This window comes from Heterocephalus glaber, unplaced genomic scaffold (assembly GCF_053883595.1).
Source record: "Heterocephalus glaber isolate CG9 unplaced genomic scaffold, H.glaber_assembly_v1.0 deba00000901, whole genome shotgun sequence".
Taxonomy (NCBI): domain Eukaryota; kingdom Metazoa; phylum Chordata; class Mammalia; order Rodentia; family Bathyergidae; genus Heterocephalus; species Heterocephalus glaber.
Genome location: NW_028258171.1, coordinates 14004980 through 14023101, shown reverse-complemented (window position 1 = coordinate 14023101; position 18122 = coordinate 14004980). Strand labels below are relative to the sequence as shown.

Sequence of the window (18122 nt, the reverse complement as noted above, 5' to 3'; positions counted from 1 at the left end):
TCTCAAAACCAGACTTCCAGATCACCTACAGAAACCCCAAAGGGAAATGACATGGAACACTCTGATACTCAACCACCTGGACCCACTGAACTGGCAACAAAAGGGGATCTGGAAAAAATGAAATCAGAAATAATTTCTCAGATAACAGGAGAAATTGTGCTCCTAGTGCAAGACATGATTAATAAATCTAGAGAGGAGCTCAGGAAAATGATGGAATCCCAACATAAGAAACAAATGGAATCCATAAAATAGATGCAAATACATTTCCAGGACATGAAAAACTCCATTGAAAGTTTACACAGCAGAATGAGCCAATGTGAGGACAGAATTTCAGATATAGAAGATAAGATTGCAATTAGTGACCAGGAAAAGAAAAATGCCTTCAAAATTATAAGGGAACATGAGAAATCAATCCAGCAGCTGCTAGATGATGCAAAGAAGAATAACATAAGACTGATTGGAGTCAATGAAGAAAGAGGAGAGAGTACAGATGACATAAAAAATCTCTTCACAGAAATAATGGCAGAAAACTTCCCAAGCAGGGGAAAAGAGCTTGACATACAGATAAGTGAGGCATATAGGACTCCAAATAGCCTTGATCAAAAAAAAATCTACATATAGGCATATAATTGTTAAGACTCCAGAAACACAACAGAAGAACAAAGTTCTCCAAGCAGTCAGAGAAAAGAAACAAATCACATACAAAGGAAAGCCCATCAAAATCACAGCAGACTTCTCAACACAAACCATCAAGGCAAGAAGAGCTTGGAGTGACATATTCCGAGCCCTAAAAGAAAACAGCCTCCAACCCAGGTTGATGTACCCTGCAAAACTATCTTTCAAAATGGATGGAGAAATAAGATACTTTCATGACAAAGAGCACCTTAGGAACTTAGTGAATACCAAACCAGCACTCCAAAGAATTTTACACAATATCCTAGGAACAGACATTGAGGATCACAACCCCAGGAAGCAAAGCAGAATGAACCCATCTGGCATGACAAGAAATTAAATGGAAAGGGGGAGAACCCAACAAAAAGAAAAACTCATGGCAATGACAAGTCAATACGTTTCAGTTATAACCATCAACATTAATGGTCTCAATTCACCAATCAAAAGAAATACAGGGGCAGAACGGGTCAAGAAGCAAAATCCAACAATATGCTGCATACAAGAAACACACTCAATTCAAAAGGAAACTCACAGACTGAAAGTTAAAGGGTGGAAAACAATACTCCATGTGACAGGAACCCAAAAAGAAGCAGGAGTAGCTATCCTCTTTGCAGATCAAGTAGATTTCAAACAAACACTGATGAAGAGAGATGAAGAAGGACACTACATCCTTGTAAAGGGAAGAATCCAAGAGGAAGAGATGACAATCATAAATATCTATGCACCAAACACTAGTGCACCCAACTAGATAAAACAAATACTAACGGACATGAAAAGTCTTATCTGCACTAATACAATTGTAGTGGGGGACCTCAACATCCCACTGTCACAAATAGATAGATCAACTAGACTAAAAATAAGTAATGAAATACTAGAACTCAATTGAACTCTTGAACAAATGAACTTAACAGATGTTTACAGAGTCTTCCACCCCACAAAATCAGAATACACATTCTTCTCAGCTGCACATGGGTCATTCTCAAAAACAGACCACATACTCACACATAGAACATGTTTAAGTAAGTGCAAAGGAATTGAAGTTATCCCCTGTATATTATCAGACTATAGTGCGATGAAATTGGAGATCCATAGCAAAAGAAATTTGAAAAATTTCATAAACACGTGGAAATTGAACAACACACTTCTGAATAACCAATGGGTCATAGAGGAAATTAGAAGAAATCAGACATTTCCTTCAATTAAATGACAATGACAATATAATATATCAGAATCTATGGGACCCAATGAAAGCAGTCTTACAAGGGAAATTCATAGCAGTGAATACGCATATTAGGAAAACAGAATGAGCCCAGTTAAACAACCTGATGCTGAACCTCAAGCTTCTCAAAAAAGAAGAGCAGGACAAACCCAAAGCTCATACAAGGGAGGAAATTATAAAGATCAGAGGAGAAATCAATGCAATGGAGACTAAGAGAATGATACAAAAAATCAGTGAAGCCAAGAGTTGGTTCTTCAAAAGAATCAACAAAATTGACAAACCCATAGCCAACCTTATCAGATAAAGGAAAGAAAAGGCCCAAATCCATGCAATTAGAAATGAAAAGGGTGAAATTACAACAGACCCAGCAGAAATCCAGAGGATCATCAATACCTACTTCCAGATCCTGTACGCCAATAAGATGGACAACACAGAAGAAATGGACAGATTCCTAGATACATATGAATTACCAAAGTTGAACGAAGAAGACCTAAAAATTCTGAACAACCCAATATCAACCAATGAAATTGAAAATGTAATTTAAAATTTATCAACTAAGAAAAGCCCAGGCCCTGATGGCTTCACTGCTGAATTCTACAAGACATTTAGAGAGGAACTGCTGCCACTACTGTTTAAACTCTTCAGTGAAATTGAAAGGGAAGCAATACTCCCAAATTCATTCCTGGAAGCAAACATCACCTTGATCCCCAAAGCAGAGAAAGACCCAACTGAAAAAGAGAACTATAGGTCAATCTCACTAATGAACATAGATGCAAAAATCCTTAATGAGATAATGGCAAACAGAATGCAGAAGATCATCAAGAAGATCATACACCCTGATCAAGTGCGATTCAACCCAGGGATGCAGGGATGGTTCAATATACACAAATCAATCAATGCAATACACTATATCAATAGAGCCAAGGACAAAAACCATATGATTCTCTCCATAGACGCAGAAAAACCATTTGACAAAATCCAACATCCATTTATGATAAAAACCCTACAAAAAATTGGAATAGATGGTCTCTACCTCAAACTGATAGAAGCCATCTATGAAAAACCAACAGCCAATATCATACTAAATGGTCAAAAACTGAAATCCTTCACATTAAAATCAGGAACAAGACAAGGATGTCCACTATCACCACTCTTGTTCAATATAGTTCTGGAAACATTAGCCACGGCAATCAGACAAGAGAAAGAAATAAAAGGAATAAAGATAGGTAATGAAGAAGTCAAATTGTCATTATTTGCAGATGACATGATACTCTATAGAGAAGACCCCAAGAACTCCACCAAAAGTCTTCTAGACTTAATAACCAAATTCAGTCAAGTAGCTGGTTACAAGGTCAACACATAAAAATCAATAGCTTTCCTCTACACCAATGACAGACTCACTGAGAGAGAAATAGGGCAAATAATTCCTTTCACAATAGCATCCAAACAACTGAAATACCTAGGAATCATCCTAACAAAAGAAATCAAAGACCTCTTCTCTGAAAACTATGGCACTCTGAAAAGAGAGATTGAAGATGATATCAGAAAATGGACAGACATCCCCTGCTCCTGGGTAGGAAGGATTAATATAGTGAAAATGGCCATACTTCCAAAACTGCTATATAGATTTAATGCAATTCCAATTGAGATCCCAGCAGCATACTTCATAGACCTCGAGAAAACAATCCAAAAATTCATTTGGAGCAAGAAGAGACCCAGAATAGCAAAAGCAATTCTAGGTAACAGAGATATGGCAGGGGATATCACAATCCCCAACCTGCAACTCTACTACAAAGCTACTGTGATAAAAACAGCATGGTACTGGCAAAGAAACAGACTTGAGGACCAGTGGAACAGATTAGAAGATGCAGACACAACACCAGACACACTCAGCCATCTCATCTTCGACAAAGGAGCCAAACACCCTCACTAGAGGAAAGATAGCCTCTTTAATAAATGGTGCTGGAAAAATTGGGCTTCAACTTGCCAAAGATTAAAACTAGACCTGTATCTCTCACCATGCACTAAAGTAAAATCAAAATGGATTAAAAATCTAAATATTAAAACAGAAACCTGAACCAATTGGAACAGAGGTTAGGTAGAACCCTTGAAGACATCTGTGTCGGAAAAGATTTTATGAACAAAACCTCAGTTGCCCATGAACTAGCACAAACAATCCACAAATGGGATCTCTTCTTATTAAAAAGCTTCTGCACAGCAAGAGAAACCACCAGCAGTGTGAAGAGACAACCCACAATGTGGGAAAATATCTTCACCTGCTCTTCCTCAGACAAAGGTCTCCTATCTCAAATCTATAAAGAACTTAAAAAGATCAGACCTCCCAAATTTAAAGACCCAATCGAAAAATGGACATCTGAAATGAACAGACATTTCTCAGACAAAGAAGTAGAAATAGCAAATAAATACATGAAAAAATGCTCAACATCACTGGTCATTCAAGAGATGCAAATGAAAACAACGCTGAGATTCCACTTCACTCCAGAAAGAATGGCTGCTAGCATGAAATCAACCAATAACAAATGCTGGCGGGGCTGTGGGGAAAGAGGAACCCTGCTCCACTGCTGATGGGAGTGTAGACTGGTGCAACCACTGTGGAAATCAGTATAGAGATACCTCAAAGAACTTGGACTGGAAGTCCCATTTGACCCTGGTATTCCACTGCTGGGGATCTTCCCCAAAGAATTAAAAGAATCATACCACAGTGATATATGTGCACCCATGTTCATAGCAGCACAGTTTGTAAAAGCTAAAACTTGGAAACAGCCCAAATGCCCATCAACTGGAGACTGGATAAAGTGTGTTTTTTTTTATAAAATGGAGTACTACTCAGCCATAAAAAATGAGAAATTAGAGACATTTATTGCTAAGTGGATGCACATTGAGGCAATACTCTTAAGTGAAATACATAGGACACATGTGTAAATACCGAATAGTTTCTCTGGTGTGAGAAACTGAAAGTGTAAATAAGGACTAAATGTATAATAGGTCATGTGAAATAGGAAGAAAAGGGGCAAAGGGAAAGGAAGTGGGAGGGCTAGGGGAAAGGATAGAAGGGAATGGGATTAATATGAGAAAATGGAAAAATAGGAACAAAATCTTTGTAAATAGGCAGGACTGGAGGGGTTGAAGGGAGGGCTGGGCAAGGGTGAAAAATAAGAAACAAGAGAGACTATGTAAAGGTGCAAATTTCCAATGATGAATGTCATTATATTGTATACCTAAAATGTACCAATGATTAGAATGAATAATCGATAATGTAAAATAGGAAGAAAAGGTCCAAAGGGTAGTGGGAGGGGCAGGGGAAAGGAAAGAAGGGAAAGGAAAAAATGATGAGAAATGGAAAAAATGGAAATAAGGTCTTTGTAAATAGGGAAGGGTGGAGGGCATGAAGGGAGGGCTAGGAATGGGGAAGAAATAAGAACCAAGATGCATTATATAAAGGTACAATTCCCAATGAGAAATGTAATTGTGTTGTATACCTACAATGTACCAATAAAAGAATTCAATACAAAAAAAAAAAAAGAATTAACATATTAGAGGGCTGGGGATGTAGCTCAGTAACACCCATACCTGCCTTGCAAGCTAGGTCCTGAGTTCAATCCCTGGAATGGGGGTAGGGGGTCTTAACATATTAGAAAACTGTCAAAATTACAGTACCAAATTGTTTTTTTTCCAGTACCAGGGATCGAACTCAGGGCCTTGCACTTGTGAGGCAGGCATGGTGCCTGCTGAGATAAATCCCTAGCCCAACAGTACCAAATTTTTCAAGATTCAAATTTTCACTTGAATTCTCAAATCCTATCACTAGCAACAGATGCTATAAGCTGTTTTCTCCTCTCCCCCTTCCTTCCTTCTTTCCTTTTCTTTCTTCAGTGCTAGAGATCAAACCAAAGGCCTCATCCAGGCTTACCAAAGGCCTCATCCAGGCTTGGCAAGCCCTGTACCACTGAGCTATCGCCTCAGCCCTTCAGCTATTTTCTTTAACATGACAAGCTCACTCTAATCATTTTGGAAAAAAATGTGCCAGGTAGTTAATAACCCGTAATTTATAGCCAGTAAACAAATCAGTCTGAATGACCAGTCTATAAGCTGTCTTTTCAAGTAAAAATGGAAGTCGAAGAAAAGCAGCTTACTCAGGTGGCAACTCAACTACTACACAAGTGCTTTTCCTAAAAGACAATTATCCTTTTCAATACCCAGCCCAACTTTATATTATATAATTTTTCCATTTTAACACATAGAATATAAAACATTTAAGAATGAAGGTTTAATGAAATTAATTTTCACTGCTTTACAGAAAGATTTTAGTGAAACTGGCAATTTTTTATACTGCAAGAATGTGGCCTCAGGAACATGGCACTGACAAGTGAATCATGCTGTAGCGCCCGAGTGACTTTAGCAATGTTGCTTTTGCACCATCAGCACAGATGTCAACATGGTGAAGGGCCAGATAATATCTTAGTATCATGAAAGTAATTCTGATCTTGCAGATCCCATGAAAGTATCTCAGGGACATTCACATCTGTGAATTGCACTTTGGAACTACTGCGCCAGAATCCATGGCCCCTTATGAGGTGTGCAATGAGACCAAAGGGACTAAGGGTACCTGAGGAAACAGTGGCCACACAGGTCTTAGCCCACTCTCACTCTGAAGGGAGTGCAGGTTGGAACTGCCCACACCGAATTCCTATCTTACTCCTTAAAATTCTTTCATTTATTGGTGGGATAGAAATAATTCAATACCAACCTGGTGGTCCATATAACAAACAGCCTTTTGGAGGTATTATTCCTACACGCTGGAACAATTCTGGGTTTGTGAGAGGTAATTCTATAACCTAGAAAAGAAGTTGCATGCTTCTTAAAGGTAGTAAAAATTTTATATATTTTCAAATATTTTCAGTCTAATATTAGCACAGGCATACACATAAGTCACAAGCCATGTAGACTTCCATGATACGTAAGAACCCTTCAGGCAAATTTATGAACTCTTAAATCTAAAAATTTTAAATAACGGTTATTTTAATAAACCATATGCTAGATTATTAACAGGTGTATAATGTATCAAAACATTTAAAATGTACACTTAAAATCAAGGCATTGATTGAATATAAATTATACCTCAATGAAAAGTTATAGTACAAAAAAATCAGTGAAGAAAAAATGATCTACACTAGTTTTCACATGGGAATACACCACAAATAGTCATAAAACGGGGAATAGATTTGGGAAGTTATAATAACCAGTAGCAACCGGCATATAAAAGTTTCATTGGTTGGCACCGTGCCATAGCAGCTGTAAAAGAGCAACATGCTTTACTCAGTGTCCTTCCAAGACTGATTCATAGAAAGAGAAATGAAGAACAGAAAAATTGAGGATTTGACAATCCAACTTATGTTATTCACAGTATCAATAACTTGAAAGAACATCTATTGAAAAGCTGTGTCTATAAGGTGTGATTAGAGTGGGGCAAGGTGTGAAAAATCAGTGACGGGTCTGCAGTTGAAAAGTCTAGGTGTGTGGTTTTTTCTGCTCCGTGCTGAAGTGGTGCAGTGAGTCATAGCGGAAGGCAAGTTTTCAGTTTTGTGAAACGCTTGACCTTCACTCGGCTGCCCTTCCACTGAGCTGGAGGTAAGAACAGGATTTTATTTACACTAAGTAAGTGCTTCCTTGAGTATGGTCAAAGGAAACTTTGGTCTCATGCTACCTGGAATGCTTGTTTATATGATAATTCCTATGCCCTATCCCAAATCTACTTCATCAGAAGTTCTTTACTCAAAGAGCCATATAAATCTGTTTTTTTATTTTAACTTTATTTTTAGCAGCACTAGTAATCAAACCCAGGGCTGCATGCATGTCGGGGAAGCATCCTACCACTGAGCTACATACTCAGCCTATAATCTAACCATTCTCACTAATTCCCAAATATTTCTACCTTATATTAGGATAAAATCAACAGGACAATGTAATTTGCTTTACAGACTATTATCAAGAAGCCATCTGTGTCATAATGCAAGGTAACCCTAGTTTGATTCTTCACCTAAAAGCTTAGAAGATTTAAGCCATTTTTCCTAAATGGCAGCAAACAGCTTTAAAACAATAAAATATTGGGCTGGGGATTTAGTTCAGTGGTACCTCCACCTGCCTTGCAGGCACACGGTTCTAAGTTCCCAGCACCAAAAAAAAAAAAAGAAAAGAAAATATTTAAGGCACAACCTATTATAACAGTGACAAGGTAACATTAATGAGTTTCTGAGAAAAACTACATAACACTTAACATGTGCTCTGCCCCAAGTACAGTATAATACAGACAATTAAAACTACAGATGGCAACATCAGATCATAGCAATTATTCTTAGCTTCCTCCCACCTTCTTTGCCACAAAAACAGATTTTTTCCAACATCAAATTATCACCAAACTAACACTAATAATTTTCAGAGCTAGAACTTCAGTGCTCTTAATCTCTCAGCATGAATATTATATGCCTATACTGTACTTAGTAACTACTATTTGGAAAAAAGTAATTTTCCATCCTGCCAGTCCCTTCAAGCATCTTAAAACCAGGAACTGTTGCTAGTAAGTCACCAATCAAAGCATATGATACCAACCTCTCTTAATTCCCGAATCTGTTCTGATAGTCCTCCAATCTCAGAATAAGAAACATTCCCAGGGTCCTCATGAGACATGTTGTAAACCAATGGATCCACCTCTCTTGGCAAGTATCTAGAATGAAATTTGCAAAAGTCAAATTTCTTCTCATCTTATAGATACAGTATAAATACCTACTCAAGAAACCCCCATGTGATCTTATAAAGATGTTGAATTAAAAAGTAATGAAAGGTTTGATCCTCAGTGCCGAAAAAAAAAAAAAATTAATGAAAGGAGGCCGGCTGTGGTGGCGCATGCCTGTGATCCCAGCTCTCCAGAGGCTGAGGCAGGAGGATCACTGAGTTCAAGGGCAGCCCAAGCTACACATTGAGTTGAATGAAGCCTGAACTACAAAGCAAGACTCTGTCTCAAAACAACAAACAAAAAAACTATTAGCTGGGCCCGGGGATTTGGCTCAGTGGTTTCGGCGCCTGCTGCGCAAGCGCAAGGACCCAAGTTCAATCCCCGGTACCAAAAAAAAACCCCAAAAACTATTAGCTTATGAGAAAATAAAAATATCGAATAAATTTGTGGTAATGAATTAGAAAAAATTAGTGAAAGGTTAGAAGTATAAAATATTCAGTGATTTTAAGAAGCATATACTTCACATCCAATCTTTCCTCTGTGAAAATAAAAAGTAAACTAAATAGAATAAGAAACCTACCTCATGATAGTGAGTGTAGTCATATCCAAAGCAACTCTTGTTCCTGGCTTTAGCTTACTTTTGTCAAGCTAATTTTGGAAGAAAAAAAAAAAGCTATTACATAGACATATAAAAGACACTCTAACAATAGCTTAATATTTAGAAGCCAAAACTCTTTTTTTTAACCATTATGAACAAACACAAATATCAGATTATAAGCTCCATGCCACCAGAAGGGCTTATAAAAGTAATCATCTAAAGCTATTTCCATCTACCCCTTAAAAGAATGCCCTTTATACAATCTCAGTGTAAAATCATTGATATACAAAGTTTGAGGTAGTAATAACTTTCTTTTTGAAGACTGAACCAGGCCGGGGATGTAGCTAAGCGGCACAGTGCCTGCCTGGCAAGCGTGAGGTCCTGAGTTCGATCCCTGGTACAAAAAAAAAAAAAACAAAAACCTGAACATACTTCGGAATTTTACTTTCAAAGGCTCACTACTGCCTAGCTTTGTGGCACAGGCCTGTAATTCTATTAATAGGAAGGCTGAGGCAGGCGGATCCCAAGTTCGAAGACACCCTGGGCTTCATAGCAAGTTCAAAGCCAATTTGCACCCTGTCTCAAAAAAAAAAAAAAAAAAAAAAGGCTCAGTACTCAGTATAATTTTGCTCATTATTTGTATTTAGGCACTGTCCAAAGCATTTATACAAAATCCCTTAGTGAACATTCTGGGGAAAGAAAAGGGAGTCCTTTTAAAGATGTGCCCTTTAGATTTTGAAAGGTATAGCTTTTGGGAAAAACAATGTATGTTACACAATCTAATCGTAAGTGATAAGAGGGAAATACACTTTGTTTCCTCTTAAGGGATTTTTATTAACATGCTGAAGAATGAAAAATACAAAAGCAACAAAGAACCCTAAGCCCCCTAACCCAACAACGATCACTCCTGCTTTTGCTATATGCCAGATCTTATGGTTAAGTACATCATATATTAGGCTGAAACAAACTAAACAATTTATTGGTGTATCTAATTAGGCACAGTAATTCACACGGTTAGAATTGGATAGACTCTAATAGATTCACCTTGTATTTCAAGACATTACTCTTCAAAAATACTTACTTTTTGATAGTTTAGAAAAATGTTTGCCAATACATTTTCAGAATGTTATTGACCACTTTTCACAGGATTTTACAAAAAGTTGAAAATTTAGGGTTTATACTAATTAAAATGAAGATATGTAAAACACTAGCTTTAATATAATGGATTAAGCTTTAAAAAATTGCCTATAACTGAGGCATTTAAAAAAGTAAAGGGCTGGGGATTTAGCTCAGTGGTTCTGCTGCCTGCTGTGCAAGCGCAAGGACCCAAGTTCGATCCCTGATATCAAAAAATAAAATAAAATAAAACGATCAATGTGAAGCCATTTTAACATTTATATCTTCATGAAATATACACTTTAACATTTCTAGTATTTCCAGTTTCCAAATATTCACTTGCCCTCATATAGTCATCCCTTTCATATTAGGAATCTAATATTTCGCTTAGAGAATGTCACCTACATCTATGCTGGGCAAACTCCTAAGATTAGATTTAGTCCCTTGGTTAAATTCTATTCTACAGCCACACTGTATCAGTCTTTTAAAACCTGAATCTGATATAACAAATATTCAAAGAAAGTTCTTCAATGAATTTATAAGAATGTTCTATCTCAGGACATTTCCTAAAGGACAGAATAGTACCTAAATTGATTTCAGATGCTATGAATCATTCTAAGCCAGTGGTGTCAAACCTGTGGTACAGGTGCCGAGCCAGCTGTGTGTTATTATTGAAAGCCCTTAGAAGTTTGCCATCACTGCTCTAAAGTATTTGCTGGCATTTTTAAAATAACTATAATATAAAATTTTGAATTCTTTCAATTGGCCTGTTCTAATCTAAATGACCTCACACAAAATTAACTTAGGCCATAGTAGAGCCCTTAATATATCTGAATGCTTAAATGTAAAATGTGGATAACTGATAGTGTCGAATACATTCTAAGTCCTCTTCAGAAAAGACATTAAAATAGAATGATCTATTTTCAGTTCTAAAATTCTTTGATTTCTAAATTCGCATATCTGACTGGGGCAATGTGATACAGCAGAAAATAGGAAATAAAGAGTCAAAGCCCATAATTTGAATTCTGGTTTTGCTAATAATTAGTCATGCATGAACAAATCATTGTTGAAAGTTATAGGCATAATGCTTGACCTGCTTACCTCAAAAATCAGATATATAGCCGATATAAAAGCACTTAACAATTATAAAGCACTATACAAATGTCAAGCATTACCTGTCGACGACAACCCACAACATATCTTGGTCCATTTGTAGCTTTAACAATGACTAGAAGAAAACAAAAGAGTAAGTTGAAAAATAGAATACATATCAATGGAGGGATTAGTTTTATTTCTGTCCCCCAAGAAGACGAGTTAAAACTTAGTCTATGCAAAAATACCATCTCCCTACCTTACTGGCACTAAAATGACAAGCACTTTAAAAACTAGGGGGGCTGGTTATTTTTCTTTACTAATTTTAATATACTTACATTTTTCTTCAGTTAATTGTTTAAGCACTTCACCCACAATCTATAGGAGAGAAAAAACAACATTATGTTTTGCTAATGGCTAAAAAATAAAGCAAACTGCCATCACCCTCTACACCCCAAACTCCAATACCTACCTGCCCAACACTTTGTAGGGCCTTCAGATCATTTTCAGACTTTTCATACTGCTTGGTAAGTTCTTTTAATTGTTCCCTTACTGAAATAATATAATTTGAACATTTTAAGTTAAACAATGATCTTAGTGCAGTTAGGTCACCAGGCCTCACTTGACTTACTTAAGTCTACTATACGCAAATTTCATATCTACAAAATCAAAAGGTGACATTTTTTAAAAAGCTTTTTTTTTTTTTTGACCGGTAACACTCATTTATTCAAGCAGGTTTCAAGTTACATTCTTAAAAGATACTGACATCCCGACACAGGATTTGCAACTACAAATCCAAATGACAAAACCTTCATTCTCTCACCTAGCCACCTAGATTACTCCCTAGTTCTCTACTCTAAAGTCAAAAAATGCGCGTCTCCACGGGATCGTATGGCTATGGTCTTCCTTCATTTAATTAAACCACTCAGGCTTTTCAATGAAGGCGCTAGAAATAAAAACCTAAGCGCTCGGTGTTTAAAGAAAACTCGGATGCCTGATACAGCACAGCATAAAACACTAGGAAAGACGACAGGGGTTACTGTGACCACTGGACCCCTTCTCTCTCAAGCTGCACGTCCGGCTTTCAACTCCAGCAGCAAGCCGGCCACTGGGGTCTCATCTCCCGCCGGAGCTTCCTTGACAGCGTCCTCCGTGCACCCGGCATCGGGACCCACGGCGTCTTCACTCTCCAACCTGGGAAATACGCCTAGCCCACCTCTTCCCCACTAGTCCTGTGGTCCTTTCCCACTTTTACGTCGGAACCGTGGATGTTCTCTCTGTCACCGGCACCGGCCTGGACTATCTCCACTCCCGGGGGGGCGCAGCCCCCGAGCTCAGGGCCGGATGACAAAGCGACTTGTCTCCGGACCGAGGCCTTCCCATCCCCACGGCTCGGTTGCCGGGCTCAGCCGGAGCCCTCCGTTTTGTCAGAGGCAGAAGCGAGTGCAACGACCGGATTACGTGGACAGAAAGGTGTACTCACACTCCTTCAGACGGCCGTCGATCTCCTTGTGCTCCAACAGCTTCTTGCGGTAGTCCTGAAGCGCCTTATCTCTGGGGTCCGCCATGATGAGAAGCCGTCGCTCATAGGGGATGCCGGGAATGGCCATGGCCGCCGGGGCGGGGGGAAAGGGCGGGGCGAGGCAGGAGAGTGCCAGCGTGAGGGGGCGGGCTCACGCTCTGCTCCACCTCCTTCCGGTTGGCCCCGCCTCTTTACTCGGCTGCTCCCAACTCTATGTCTCATTTCACCTAGAGCGACGGAATGCCCCGCAGGAGGCCTCCGTTTACACCTCCCCCTGCTGTGCCATCTGGGTAAAGCAGGGCGCTGTTACCAAGAGGCCTAGGTGTTAAGTCATTGCTTTCCTGGAACAACCAAAGGCTCGGTAATAAACTTGAGAAAGGAGTGCAGTAGGGAATGTTGTAATACCTCAAAATAGGCCCGACGGCTTATGAGTGTAACACAGATGGCCTCTTGGTCTAACACCTGCAGGTACAGAGGAAGGAGGCAATTTCAGTCAATGAATGAGATAGGGATCTGCTTATATCTGGTGGGGAGAATTAAAAATAATAACTTTAGGGCACAATAAACACTACGATGAAAGTAAAACATGGGGCTTTAGAGGCAGGTGAACAGGTATCTGAGATGAGGTGGCACCAGCTAAGCAACACACTGGAGAGGACCCTCTGGGCAGAGAGAGGAGCAGGAGCAAGAACAAGAACTGAGGAGACAGGAGCTTGGCTCACTGCTAGGAAGGGAGAGGAGGTCAGTGAGACCGGAACCGGGCGGGGCCGAGATAGCAGGTACACATACCGAACTGGAGGCAAGGTCCTCGAGGTCCTCCGCTAGAACTGTCTCTTAACCTCTCCATATCTCAGGTACAGATACCGAACTGGAGGCAGGGTCCTCGAGGTCCTCTGCTAGAACTGTCTCTTAATCTCTCCATATCTTAGTAAAACGAGCAAATTGGACCCATCCAAAAGGTTGCCATATTAATTAAGATAATACTGTATAGAGAGAGCTGTTAACCCAGCATCCAGCACATACCAAGCACTCAATAGTGTTCTCTTAAATTGTTATTTCAGAGCTAGGGGTGTAGCTCAGTAGCAGGGCACTTGCCTTGGATGATGAAGCCCTGGTTTCAATCCTCAGCACCACGAAATAAACAAATGCATGCATTGTATGTAATTCCTATACTTTATAAATAAAGTGCAGATTTATGTGAATTAATGACCAAATGTCACAGAAAGGATGGCTTCAAATTTATTAGGAAAAATTGTATGGGCACTGCATGAATAGTCTATTCTATCTTTCTAAATATGATTGGGTCTTACAGTAGACAATGAACAAAGAAGATGAATTGGGCAAGGATAGTCCCTTGCCCACTCAGTCACTACTACTACGCTGGTCAAACTAGTCTGTCCAGATTAAAACATGTCACCTCTGTCATCAAGAAGTAAGAAGTCGATGGGCCGGGGATCTAGCTCAGTGGTTTTGCTGCCTGCCTCGCAAGCAGAAGGACCCAAGTTTGATCCCTGGTACCAAAAAAAAAAAAAAGAAAAAAAAAGAAAATAAAGAAGTAAGAAGTGGAGAAGAGGCAGAGGAAAAAAAGGTCAGTTTGGTTCAGTTCAACAAACATGTATGACATGCTAGCATATTGTTTTTAACATTCTCACCAATATTTTAAACTCCTCTGGGCCTTATTCTTTTTCTCATGCCCTATATGGCAACATTCTAACTTGTGATGCATTTTCTATATTCCCTGTGGCTCCACTAACCCTGTTTTTTGTTTATTTGTTTTTGAGACATGGGCTTGCTGTGGAGTTCAGGCTGGCCTTGAACTTACCATGTAGCCCAGGTCAACCTCAAACTCATGATAATCCTCCTGCCTCAGCCTCCTGAATGCTGGGGTTACAGGCATGTGCCACCTGCCTGGCTCATGACATATATATATATATATATCCATCCACCTATGACACTTATTCTCCTTTAGAAAATGTACCTCAATTGTAATTGTGTTCGTAAATTGATTAAATAAATATTTTGTATCTTTTCATCCCAGAAGGGCCGGGGATTTAAGCCCAATTTATACAAGGACTGTGACTATTGTTCAAGATTGTATCCCTGGTATGTAGTACAATGTCTGAAACTATATGTCAAACACTATGATCAGTAAGCAGAGATATAAAAAAGAGTTTTAAATGTCACCAGTAGCAGAGGAGAAGAGATGTAGGAAGGTAGGGCAATCTTAGTTTATTTTGTAGTCATTAAAAGTAACATCAGGGCCGGGGATTTAGCTCAGTGGCACCGCACCTGCCTTACAAGCTCAAGGTCCTGAGTTCCATTTCTGGTACCCACCCACCCACCCCCCGCAAAAAAAAACAGTAACATCATTACAAAAGCAACGAGACAGATTTAGACTTTCATAAGTCATGTAGAAACAGTCCCCTAACCTACTCTCCTATAAATTAGCTCTGATGGCTTTGGTGGTTTTAGATTAGGCACACAAATTTGTTACACAAGTTTTTTCACTCCTTTCCATCCTAAGAAGTGGAGCCTGATTGGTCTCCTGGGACTAGTGATGATGAACAGAATAACATGACAACATTCAAATGCTGAGAGTAGGTTATCCAAAGATTTCCTCCTTACTCGCCCTTGGTCCACTCCCTCTGGAGGAAGCCAGCTCCCATGCCAAGAGGATATACACCGGCAGTTGTGACGAAAAGCCCACGTGGCAAGAAGCGCCAGGCCAGAGCTGAAGCCTCCTGCCAACAGGTGTGAGAGTGAGCTGTCTGTGGAGCAGATTGTCAGCCCCAGGATGACTTCCGGTGATTGCAGTCCTAATCTTGGTTGCAAATCACCAGACCAAGTCACACAACCCAGCTCAGCAGCTCCTAAATTGCAGGCCCAAAACAACTGTGAGCTGATCTGTGTTGTTTTAAGCCGCTAAGTTTTGGAGTAATTTGTTTCACAGAGATAGATAACATAATAGGAACAGATATTTTTCTAGAGAGAAATTGGGAAATACTACGAGAGAGGCAAGTAGCAACTACTTTTGCTCACCCATCAGCAATGATCCTTGAGGTTTGTTGTTTTTTTGGGTTTAAGACAAGGTCTCACTGGCTAGTGTTAAACGCCAGTGATTCTCCCACCTCTGCCTCCCAAAGTAGCTGGGAGCATACTCTGATTTCGTTTCAGAACTTGTAACTTTGACCTTTTGCCAAAGCAGCTGGGAATATAGATCACCATCAAGGCCTTGAAGTTTTTAAGAACTTTTTATCTCACATGCTGTTTATACTCCAAATACCTATCAGAACGCATCTAATTGGATGTGTCTAGGGGTAAGCAGTAAGTGTTGAGGGAGAAATAGAATTCTGGTGGTTTTGCATGCCTGCAATCCCAGCACTTGAGAGGCTGAGGCAGGAGGGTGCCTGTAATCTCAGCACTCAGGAGTCCGATCACTGCAAGTTCGAGGCCAGCCTGGGCTGCACAGTGAGTTCAAGGCCAGCTTGAACTACATAGCAAGACCTTGTCTCAGAAAAGCACAGGGCTGGGTATGTAGCTGAATGGTGCAGTGCCTGCCTGGAGAGTGCAAGGCCTTGAGTTCAATTCCCAGTACCCCAGTACCAAAAAAAAAAAAAAATATATATATATATATATATATATATATAGTTTTTTAAAATACTACAAAGATTAGATTTGAAAAGAGGAATGCACTACTCTACCCTACTCTAATCCTGAGTCCCATTTCTCCATTTTAAAAATATATTTCTTCTATATTTACTACCATTTTTCTAAATAATATGCTTGTGTTGCTATTTCAATTTTAGGATTCCAGTTAAGTAGATAAAGATTTACCACCTTTATATCACTCTAGACTCATTTTCTCTACTTCCATCCTCCATACATACAGTATGTACAAGTTTTAATTAGATTACTGTCCAGTATTAGTCTCATTGTGGGCCTCAGTATGTAAAGGAACAAGCTATGGTTATATTTGTTTTATTGTAAATCTCGATCTAAAACTCAAAAAGGTGCCTCACTTTAAAAATGTGCTAGTTGTATCTTGTTTATTCATTGATTCGTCCCAACTTTTAAATATACAGTAAAACCCTGGATTGCAAGTAACTTGTCCTGTGAGTGTTCTGCAAAACAAGCAAATATTTCTTGCAATATGAGTAGTACAAGACGCTGAATGTCACATGATCACACTTGAGCCAACGGTTCTCTCTCTCCCTCTCTTTTTGTCTCTCTCCAGGATTATGGTTGATCAACAACAGGTTATGGAGGAGAGGAGAAGCAAAAGGTAGAGGAATTCCGCACTTCAAATGAGATTAGGTAGATGTGTCAAATGTGGGAAACAGTGCAAAATTTTGTAGAAAAACACCACCCGAATAAGGCTGTAGCAGTGTGAGCGATGTATCTGTTTGTTTTTTCTTTTTTCGGACCGGGGATCGAACTCCAGCCCTTGCGCAGCAGGCGGGGAAACCACTTAGCTAAATCCCCGGCCCAATGTATCTGTTTAACAATGCAATGATGTTTCCTTGAAATCCTCATAAGGAAGCAAAAGTAAGTGTAAGTGTCATCGGATAGGTTTTTTTTTGTACCGGTCATCAAATTTAGCAATTTAGGACCTTGAGCTTGCGAGGCAGGCACGGTGCCACTGAGCTAAATCCCTGGCCCCTTGGATAGATTCTTCATTAAAGTTGCTTGAAAAGAAAAAGACTTCATTGAGCTAATAGACAACAGTGATTTCATTAGTGATAGTGAAAGTCAACCTACACAATAACCCTCCTCTTGTCTTCCCCACTGCAGCCACAAAGGTCTTCAAAGGTAAGTGCAGGTTAATTTGTTTCTTTTCTATTTTCTATCTCACTAATTATTTTGTATTATATTATACTATTACAATATTTTTACATGAATATTTTTGGGTTGTGGTATGAATCATCTCTGTTATTTTTTATGGGGAAATTCACTTTGATATACAATTGCTTTGGATTACAAGCATGTTTCCAGAACAAATTATGCTTGCAAACTACAGTTTTACTGTAATTGTAAACCTGTGAATATTGTTTTTCAGAAAGTCAGTCAATCCTCTTGTTCTCTTTTTTTTTTTTTTTTTTTGGTGTCGGAGATTGAACTCGGGACCTTGCGCTTGTGAGGCAGGTGGTGGAAC

The 18122-nt window shown here is 39.2% G+C and overlaps 1 protein-coding gene across 2 annotated transcripts in view; it reads right to left on the bottom strand.

Moving 5' to 3' along the window:
- Window positions 1-13136, bottom strand: part of Psmc6 (proteasome 26S subunit, ATPase 6) — a 28199-nt gene extending 15063 nt beyond the window's left edge. The window contains exons 1-7 of one of the 2 annotated variants that reach the window (XM_004835529.2): window positions 12932-13136; window positions 11921-12000; window positions 11787-11826; window positions 11532-11584; window positions 9223-9290; window positions 8519-8633; window positions 6660-6747 (exon numbers count right to left, since the gene is read on the bottom strand). In XM_004835529.2, the coding sequence (XP_004835586.1) occupies window positions 6660-6747; window positions 8519-8633; window positions 9223-9290; window positions 11532-11584; window positions 11787-11826; window positions 11921-12000; window positions 12932-13058 (571 nt within the window). In that variant the 5' untranslated portion in view covers window positions 13059-13136. The remainder of the gene's footprint in view (window positions 1-6659; window positions 6748-8518; window positions 8634-9222; window positions 9291-11531; window positions 11585-11786; window positions 11827-11920; window positions 12001-12931) is intronic. The other variant, XM_087208102.1, reaches the window with a different exon arrangement.
- Between the last annotated feature and the right edge of the window lie 4986 nt (window positions 13137-18122).